Source organism: Montipora foliosa, chromosome 2, assembly GCF_036669935.1.
Source record: "Montipora foliosa isolate CH-2021 chromosome 2, ASM3666993v2, whole genome shotgun sequence".
NCBI lineage: Eukaryota > Metazoa > Cnidaria > Anthozoa > Scleractinia > Acroporidae > Montipora > Montipora foliosa.
In genome coordinates, this window is record NC_090870.1 from 52049522 (window position 1) to 52059521 (window position 10000).

Below are 10000 nucleotides of genomic sequence, written 5' to 3' on the forward strand. Positions count from 1 at the left end.
ACTCGTGAATTTTGTTAGCGAACGGGACTTTGGGCGTGATCCCCAACGAGTTTGCCAAGCAGAAAGGTCTTTGATGAGTGCCTTGGTCGGGATGAAACGAGTTTCGTAAGACTAACCACGAACAATCAATTTTCACAAGTAACTGTCAACTTTATTGATGAATTATTTTGTTTAATAAGCTTAACGAAAGTGGTACAACCCCAATCAGTGCAGATGTACAGTCTATCAGAAGGATTGACGGGGGAAGATATTGGTTTCCAGAAAAGAGCAGACTTCTGGTTGAGGTTGACGTCATGGGCAAAGCAACGGGAAACAAGGAAAGTGCTGTGGATAATTCGTGTCAGTTTACATCAACTCCATATCTGGTTGAATTTAAGAACACGGCGAAGTATTTCAAACCAGGGCTTCGTTATGTGGTGAAGGTAGGATTCCTTGTTAAATACCTGGACCAACAAATAGAGAGATTTAAAGGCCGTTTACACGACAGAAAAATTTGGGTCCGTACCCATCAAAAAAGCAGTACGGACCCATAATGTTTGCAAAGAAACACTGGAGTTTCTACAGGACCATAGGCGCCTAAGACCCTGTAGAAACTCCAGCATTTCTTTGCAAACGTTATGGGTCCGTACCGCTTTTTTGACGGATCCGGACCCAAATTTTTCTGTCGTGTAAACGGCCTTTATGGCCCTGCAGAAACTCCAGTGTTTCTTTACAAAAGTTATGAGTCCGTACCGCTTTTTTGACGGGTCAGGACCCAAATTTTTCTGTCGTGTAAACGGCCTTTTATTCTAACTTGTTTCTACAAGGACGCAACCTCGGCGACATCTTTAGATAACTCAACCTCGTTCCCAGGGCGTTTCTCCGCTGAAGCCTCCCGCCCTACTTTCGGCGGTGACTGAACGCCCTGGGAACTGTGTTGTTGAAAACTGGCAAGAAATGAGCTAAAATCATAACTTTCTTTACTTTTTGGTGAAACGCAAATCTCTGCCTAACGTTTGCCGTTTGTCGTTATTGCGATGCTAAATCTCTCTATGTTTTCTGAATTCACATTACAGGTTTGAACTGATTTATGATAACAAATTGAACCAAGAAGATGAGTTAATCAATGTATTTGCCGCATAATGACCCTTACCTTAAATATAACAGATCAGAGCAGAGGGGACTATACTTTCCGACTTTCGGGGTAGTTTTCTCTCAGAAAAATGTCACTGATGTAATATGTGCCGTTGCTTACCCCCCAAAGAAAAAACATAGGGTCCCATCTGTTCACTGAAGTTAAATCGCGATGGAAGGGGTTTTTTAACATTAAGCTGATTTAGCAACAGAACGGGAACGTCAGTGGCGACGTCGCGCGCAGCAAAACTATCAATGAGAATTTAGAAAAGAGAATGAAAGAGTGGAGTCTATTCTATTCTGAATTCTCATTGGTGTTTTTTCTGCGCGCGCCGTCGCCACTGAGGTTCCCGTTCTGTTGCTAAATCAGCCTAATTATTCTACTACGGCGCGCTGGTTTTCAGTAATAGATAACCAACGATGCGCGTAGCGCCGAGTTGGTTATAATCATTTTATATCCAGCAAGCCCGAATAGAACAATTGTTTTGTTAAAAACTCCAGGATCAACAACTCTTCTAAAAAGGTCAGTGAAGTGTCAGTGTTATTATTAACGACATGCACGAGCTAGCCAAAAACGTTGCGAAAGAGATGTTCCCGATAAAAAAATAATTAGATAGGCATTAAAAAATTAAGCCACGTGAATATTTTCATGCCAAATTTTGTGGATTTTATGATGTTCCAGAGGGTCTTATTGTCGACTAAAGCATCGATTTCTGCCTCGGTCAATTCCGGTCCAAAAAGGCTTTTGTCAGCAATTTTTTCGGCTCAGAGATGCAGAAGTGTTTTCATCTGTTGTGGCTCTATTGCTGACGCGTTCCTTGACCATAATAAGTGCAGCAGGTATATGAACTGATAGACTGTGTCCTGGGAGCCAATGAAAATGCTGGAAATCTGATATTCGTAGTTCAGTTTTTAATAATTATCAATTATTCCATTTGCGCTTGTTGGATATGAGATGGTAACTAGCCAACGAGGCCCGTAGCGCTGAGTTGGCTATAACCAGTCTCATATCCAACAAGCGCGAATGGAATAATTGTTTTATTAAATTCCTTACACTACAAAAGTTTGGAAGTGCGAAATTCGAGCGAAAAAAGGGAGAAAATCCTAGTGAAATCGAAAAAACTTTACGAAGACGTGATGTTGTGCAATACCTCGTGGTCAGACACACGCAGGCTCATCACAAAAACGTTCTTACCTTTTCGCGTACTTCTAAGATTCGAAATTGATCAAAACTTTCCACGAAAACGTTTTTTTTTTTCCTTTATACCGAGAGATTTCGCTTTCCAACGAAAAAAGTTTAGTTCAGCAACGCAAAGTGCAATCGTTTACCATATAAGGTCAAACTAAGGTATACGAGCTGATAAACGAGATTGAGTTAACCAATCAGAGCACGAGAAATGCATTATCCGAGGTTGAGAATACCTAGCGTCAGGTTGGGGTGATTTAGGAGGCAGTGCGGCCTAATGGTTAGGGCGCTTGCCTTGAGATCCGGCGATCCCAAGTTCAAGAGAGGTTCTGACCACTGATTTAATTTGTTCCCGCTAGTAGTCCCTGGTTCAACTTGTCAGCTGCACTTGTAAATAGCCAAATGGTTTGCTTCCGGCCAGTTGGGATTCTTAAGAGTTCTTGTTGATTGTTCTGTTCTGTCGTGATCTCGTTTCATTGGCCCTGAAAATGCCTATGGGGAGTGGTTAATAATGACCATTAACCACACCGTGCATACGGCCGGAGCCTCTGTAATTTGAATCGACCAATCAGAATTCAGCGAGCGGGAAAACCTGTGCTATCCAGCGTCACGTCAATTGTTTGCAATTAAAGGGCCAGAAACCCAGTGCTTGTCATCAAGCTTTGATGCCAAAACTGGGTTGCCAGCGAGCCTCGACTCGAACGTCAGCTGTTATGCTTTTGCTGTTATTGTGCTTTTTCTAACTATTTTAAGACGAATTCAGTCTGGTGTTTTTGAGAAGACGTCAAAATCGTGTTGATAATGTATTTATTTATGTTAACTTTGAGAAAAAAGACTTTGATGGTGTCCTTTCGACAGGACAGATCGACAACAACGTCGTTTACGCACAGAAATGTACCGTTTCCGGTGAAAGGGCAAAGGATTGACAGGACAGCACAGTTTTGACTGCCGCGCGGACAGCGGACGCGGGTTCCGTATGCAAGGCAGTATTCCAGAGTTTCTCTCCAAGTGAAATCCCCGCTAATTGCATTTGGTTGTGGTGCTGCGCTTTGGGATCACGTAGACCGCTTCCAGAGGCGCCTCATTAACTGATTGCGCCTGCGTCTAAAACTTGGTTTACACTGCGACATAAGCATGAGCGTAAACATAAGCGTAAGCATAACGAAGTTCACACTTTTTGCATAAGCATAAGAGAATTGACATACGCAAGCGCAGTTAGCTCCAGCAGAAAAAAGAAAACACGCTGGAGAATGGGACGAACCACGTTTCCAAAGTGGCAGACGAAGAAGAAATGCTCCCCTTTCTGTTGTTGTTACGTAGACAAAAACGACGGCGACAAGAGAGAGAACGAGAAAACAGAAACGGACGCCATTGCAGGCACTATTTACTCGAATACCCGCTCGCGTCAAAAACAGCTAACACCTCGGTCTTATGCTTATGTTAATGTTGCATCCGTTTCACACAGTTATTAACGTGACATAAGCATAAGCATGAGCATAAGCATAAGCAAACGAAAATGGAAACGATTCCTTATGCTGATGCTTTTGTCACTCCCGGTTTACACAGCTTATGCTTATGTTTATGCTTAAGCTTATGTGGCTTAAGGTTGATTAACAGGGCCAGCTTGGTTTGTGGTGTACTTCCAGGTTGTCGTCACCTACCCAAACAAACAACCTGCTGCAGACGTCCCAGTGGTAATTTCAGCCAAGGGAAGAAAGGATGGTAAGGAACAAGAACTTAGGAAATTTAAGGACAAACACACTGGGGACAAGACTGACGAGAAGGGAGAAGCTGAATTTGTTGTGGACGCTTGCTCAAAGTGCGATGCTATCCTCATTCAAGTATGTTTAGATGCACAAATAAAAATACATGTGGAGTGGCATTCTTTTGTGATTGTTTCATTTAACATGGTTTAACATGAAGAACTACTGAAAGAGCACGCATTCCAAGAACCAATTCCCAGAAGGGCCTTTAGATGGCTCTGCAGGCGTTCAGATTTTCGGCGTCTGGCCGAAACCCCGAAGGGGCAGTTATAGTGATTTAGCATCACCAAAGTAGTGCACCAATGCAAATCCTGCATTTTGATTGGCTACGCTACTAAAGTAGTCCTCGAGTGGCGAAGAGCGTGACGCTTTCTTTCGTTTTATTACCAAATAAATATTTCTTCAACTTGCATTTGCTAACTTTTTTTCTGTCCGACTAGTTGGACGCTAGGTGGAGTTAATTGGTTTAGCCGATCCAGGCAAATTGATTTAGAAGTCATACTTCATAACAACTTAATTGTTGAATTTAATTTAGCTTATGCTAAGTTCCAAGTCTGACTTTGCGCGATCTGAAATGTGAGGCTGATGCCCAGACGAAATGTGCTTCACGTGCGAGGTACACTTCCTTCGTGCCTCTTAACTTAGTGGAAAGGCCTTTGCTTAGCGCTAAGCTTAAACAGTCACAATCCTAGGCCGCCTGGTAAAAATGTGCAAACCCTTGAGAGTTGAGTACAGTGTTACTATTTTCCTCTTTGTTAATGAGGAATCCCACCCCACAGAATATGATTAAAAGTAGGTAATGATAAAGTATCGTTGCTTACTCTTGTTTCCAGGTTAAAACGGACGACGGCAGATTGGATGACTCCCAAAATGCAGTTGCAAATTACATAGCAAAACCATTCAACGCTGAAAATGGTCCTTTGATAATGGTCCGTCAACTTTCACACGGACAGGTATTCTGCTGATCGCTATCTTGTAATGGGGCGTGAATGTGTGGGGTGATCGGGTTCGTCTTTGTGGGATGTTTATTTAATAACTAAGGAGAGTAGGGCGGGTGGAGTAATGAGACCACTCGTCCTCCACCAGTGTTGCCCGGGTTCGTTCGGCAGACTCATCATCAATGTGGGCTAATTTTTTTTCTTCTCTACTCTGCGTCGAGACCAGGTTTCTCTCCGGTTTCAGTTTCCCCTCTAATAAAAACAAACAAACATTTGATTTGCTTTAATGTTATTTGAATTAATTTGATGCACAGTCTTCCCAATTACTAGAGCACTTGTGTACAGCTGAAAATGGTTGAGAATTTTAAGGAAGCGATCATTGTCGTCGTCATCATCATTAGCGGGGCAGGGCTTGCGTAGTGGTGAGAGCACTCGCCTCCCACCATTGTTGCCCGGGTTCGATTCCCAGACTCGGCTCGACTCGATTTCAGTTTACAGTGTCCCCGATTAGTGCTCCAGCGCTAGAAAACTAGACAATTAAATAAAGTTCCTTTCCTATTCCTTATTACGTGAGAATGCGCGGTGTGCAGTGGAGATCGTAACATACTTACTGGGCGGTGGCTTGATGTTTGTTTAATAGGTTGGTCGCAAGCTCCAGTGTGAAAGTTACAGAAGCCTTAACGATGGTTCCGTAAAACTGTCATTTGCGGTAAGATCTTAAAGTAAAATTCGCACACAGAATTTGAAGAATTAGTATGTTAGACAGCTGCATGATATTAGAGATTAACGCTGACCGATTGGGTCAGTTGTTTGAGCATCGGGCTACTGTGCGGGAGATCGCGGGATCTCCGGCCGGACTAACACTCCTGGTCTTTAAATAACTGAGCAGAAAGTGCTGCCTTTGTAATGACATCTTCAAATGGTTAGACTCACTAGTCTTCTCGGGTAAAAACAATAAACCGTAGGCTCCGTCTCATAAGCCTTCAATGTTCATAATTGTGTGGGACGTAAAAGAAGCCACACACTATTCGCAAATAACATGGAGTTCCCGGCGTTGTGGTCTGTCGTCTGTGGTATATCGTGGTTGGGAGGGTGAATGCGCATGCTCGGACGTATTAGCTACACCAAGGTACTCTAAAATTCTTAGGGTAAAGAGAGATATGACATATACGACATGATATATTCGAGTGAATCCTCAAGCAGCGTCTTTCAAGGGAAAAGAGGCCTCTGCTAGCAAGGAATGAACACGCTTTCAGTTGTCGATCCAGTGGAATGAAGGGCTTTGTTAAATTTTCAGCCGTTTCTAGCGTTCTCTCTCGGTTCAGTATCGGCTCCTCCACCGCATGATTGAGGCAATTTTGACAAGCTTAGTCTATTTGGCAGATTTGCGCTAATTGTCACAGCAGTCCACCATTATTGATTTCTCCTTAAGCGCTCCTAGAGCTTGTGAAGCGATTTTTTTTCTATCACGCGTTGTTAACAAGCAACGCAATGCAGCTGCAACCTTCTCCTCCCCCCCTTTTTGTCTCACCCCATTTTCCCCCGCGGCCAAACATCGAAATGCTACATTTATTGCAATGTGTGCATAGAATTCATTTCCCGTAAGAACCTCGATTTGACAGACGATTTTTGTTTTGCAGGTTGTATCTCGTGGTCGCATTTTGTCTCACAGCACGACCGAATCGTTCGATGGAATATTTAAAAGCTGGTCTTTCCTTTTATCATCGCAAATGTCACCCTCAGCGCGTCTGATTGCTTACTATATTGACAGCAACGAAAGAGTTGTCGCCGACAGCATTTTACTGCGCGTCGAGGACAGTCTCCCGACCAAGGTAAACGAACCAACAAACACGGCAGTACTGTTGATCTGGTGTAGTTTTACCTATTACATGCGCCCGCTTTCTATGAAACTCAACACTAACCAAGAAATTATTTAATCAAAGCTTCATGACAGAAGAATGCCTGTCGAGCATACATAATTTAATTTACAAGCAACAGATATAGACTTTGAAAAACTGTTCGGATGAACAGATTCCAAAATACATAATTGCAATCCATTTTAATCTTCTTCATTGTTGCCCATCCCTGCCTCCTTTTGTAATTACTGTTTTATTCAAACCTTCCTTCGATGTTTTGAGTAGTTATTTTTACGTTTCGTTTGATTTGGTTGCCAGTTGCTAATCGCTTACCATTGGTAAGAAAATATGGTAACCCATTTGTGCGAGAAAATTTGGTTTTGGTCACCGTACAAACACACCACCGTCCACCCCTCCATGTATGCCAATGTGACCAGTATCGCGTGACCATATCACGGGCTCAAGTTTAGAGCTCATCGAGGTCATTTTTTTTTATGTTGACCGCTGATCAGGTACTGGGTTTTGATTAAATCGCAGGCTCAAGCCAGGTCAATTTATTGTAAGAATAAAAAACCTGGGGCTTGGCTAGATCTACATATTAATTTAAGCTGCATGCACGTCTATGTAGAATTGCATTTCTCCTAACCGGTCAGAATAAAATAAAATTTCAGTTTAAGAGAGAGTTTGCCATACTGGCAAAAAACGCATTATATCCCCCCATGATATGCCCTACACGGAAGGCTACTATACCGTTGCCTATAATTTGCTTTATTATATACTCAACAAATAGCGCGTTTCTGATTGGTCAATGACGAATGTATAAATAGGTGACAGAGTGCAATGCGGAAGCTCTATACTATGGAGGAAAAATGAAAAATCGTATGAACCTACTCGTGCATTTCGAAATTTAATTAAGGTCACTCGTGATCTTTTGAAAGTTCGCAAATTGCACCACCTTTCTAGGAATGAAATTACTATCAACGATGTTGGCGTTAGGTGCAAAAATCTTCGGGTACTGAGGTCCTCCACATGACCCCAAATTGTCACGTACCACAATCTTGGGTGAAGGAAAATAGTGGATGAAAAATACACTTAAAAATAAGCTCATATTCTCTTGTTTTAAGACAATCAAATGAATTTTTAAGCATTTGTATGTTATAGGTTGAGTTCTCTTATGAACAAAAAGGCAAACCCAATGAAGTGGAAACAGAACCGGGACGCGTATTTTCCTTAAAAGTGAGCGCCCCTGAAGGGACACGCTTGGGACTCCTGGGTGTGGACCAGAGCGTTTATCTGCTGAGAAACGAAAATAGGTTCACTAAAGATCGGGTAAGTGGTGCAGTAAATTCATCCCAAAGTTTTCGTTTAGTAAGAGATCGAATGAAATGTTTCGTCAAGTAACAGGACAAAAATAGGGTCCGCAGTGCGTTCACGTCAACATTTTAACAAGTAGGTATATTGGAAGCGTTCATGAATCCAAGAAATGAGCCCGTCGAACCGTTCTTGAATTCCAAAAAGTGTGTTGCATGAAGAACAACCCTTTTTCATTTTCTTTTATTTCGACATGTACGCATTGCGTGCCTGTTTTTATAATTAACACGGAGATGTTGTGTAGCTTTGTTTGTTGTTGCGCGGCTTTCAGAGTGACAGGTCTACATCTCGATCCCATCCACAAAATACGTTTTTTAACGGTGTTCTACTCTGTGACGTCATCGTTTTCGCCTATTCACACTTAGACGTAAGCGATTTCAAGAAGTTGCTTTTTCAAAAATATTACTTTTCGGACGTTCAAGTGTCAACGATAGGCAAAAACGCATCAAACGCGCAAGCATTAGTGGAATGAGGTCCACAGGCCGTCCCCTTTTTTCTGCGTTTACCTTTGTCCTACCATCCCTTATTTTCGAGTTTCCGAAATTGGTTTTGCCCGTACAGCTTTTCAGCCGTCAGCGTAGGAGAAAATTATGTTAACACCAGCTCTCTACTCTTTTTTGGCCCCTGCCACTCGACTCTTTCCGCAGCTTGAAACTGTATTTTTGAAAGATTGCTTGTGATTTTCCTTTTTGTCTCCTATTTTTTTACGCCAACTGACCGACACAAAATTATGAAACGCATTTGAAAGTAAACGGAGGAAGACAAGGGTACGGCCTTAACTGTCCGTAAACAGAGCACTGGGGCATTGAAAAGATGCGATGCTGCAATTGCAAATTTATGCAACTTTTCTTAATTTAATCACGACCTCCGATTTGGGAATCGGTTTTATTTGGGCTTTTTAGTTGATCGTAAGTTCTTACTTAGCAGCCCTTTGAGTAAGCCAGCTTCATCTTAACTTAACAGAAATCGTCTCACTTTTAAAGAGATCCCGTGAACTTTCTTTCAGATTTTCAAATCTGCCGAAGAACTCGATCTTGGCTGTGGCGTAGGAGGAGGAAAAGACAGCAAGGATGTCTTTAAGGTTGGTACAAGGAAAATCCGGCATCAATGTGGCTTTAGTGGATATAAATGCTAAACAATCGCTAATTGAAATTAAGAGATAATACACTTTCAATGGTGACTCGGAAAAATACTGCTTTGCGGGAGTCGACCTACGATCCTTCGATTACTCTTTCGTATGCTTTACCACTGAAGTATAGGAGACGTGTGGGATCTGCAATTTCGGACAAAACAACCTGTTGAAACAAAGAGACATTTTTGAAAATTCAAAAAGGTATCCAAATGTTTTCTGCTTAAAGAGCCGATCTTTCCCCTCCCCCCAAACTCAAACTCAAAACTATGTCTGATATTTGTGACCTCCAAGCTGATTCAAACCTCCTTTGTGTCTGGTCAGCTTCTAATGAACTATAGTTCCAGCCTACAAAATGTCATAATCTTAGAATAAGCGGTAAGAAAACCAGGTTACCGAACTGAAACTTGTCAGGAAAGAAAAAGACCTTGGACTTCCAGTCACTAAAGACCTCTCATGGAATGAACATATCACCCAAACGGTCCCAAAGGCAAACAAACTACTGGGCTTTATTACGAGACATTGTTACACAGTTCGTAATAAAAAAAACTCTGACATTAATATATACATCTTTAATAAGATCTCATTTTAGATTCGCTTCTCAAGTCTGGGCTCCTCAATCTGTTTTTAAGAATTTATTACTC

The 10000-nt window shown here is 42.0% G+C and overlaps 1 protein-coding gene across 1 annotated transcript in view; it reads left to right on the forward strand.

The window, feature by feature from the left end:
- LOC137993515 (complement C3-like) overlaps positions 1-10000 on the forward strand; it is a 71895-nt gene that overhangs the window by 20295 nt on the left and 41600 nt on the right. The window contains exons 12-18 of the mRNA XM_068839426.1: positions 180-422; positions 3946-4140; positions 4896-5015; positions 5641-5709; positions 6641-6832; positions 8018-8185; positions 9234-9308. Coding sequence (XP_068695527.1) covers positions 180-422; positions 3946-4140; positions 4896-5015; positions 5641-5709; positions 6641-6832; positions 8018-8185; positions 9234-9308 — 1062 coding nt within the window. The remainder of the gene's footprint in view (positions 1-179; positions 423-3945; positions 4141-4895; positions 5016-5640; positions 5710-6640; positions 6833-8017; positions 8186-9233; positions 9309-10000) is intronic.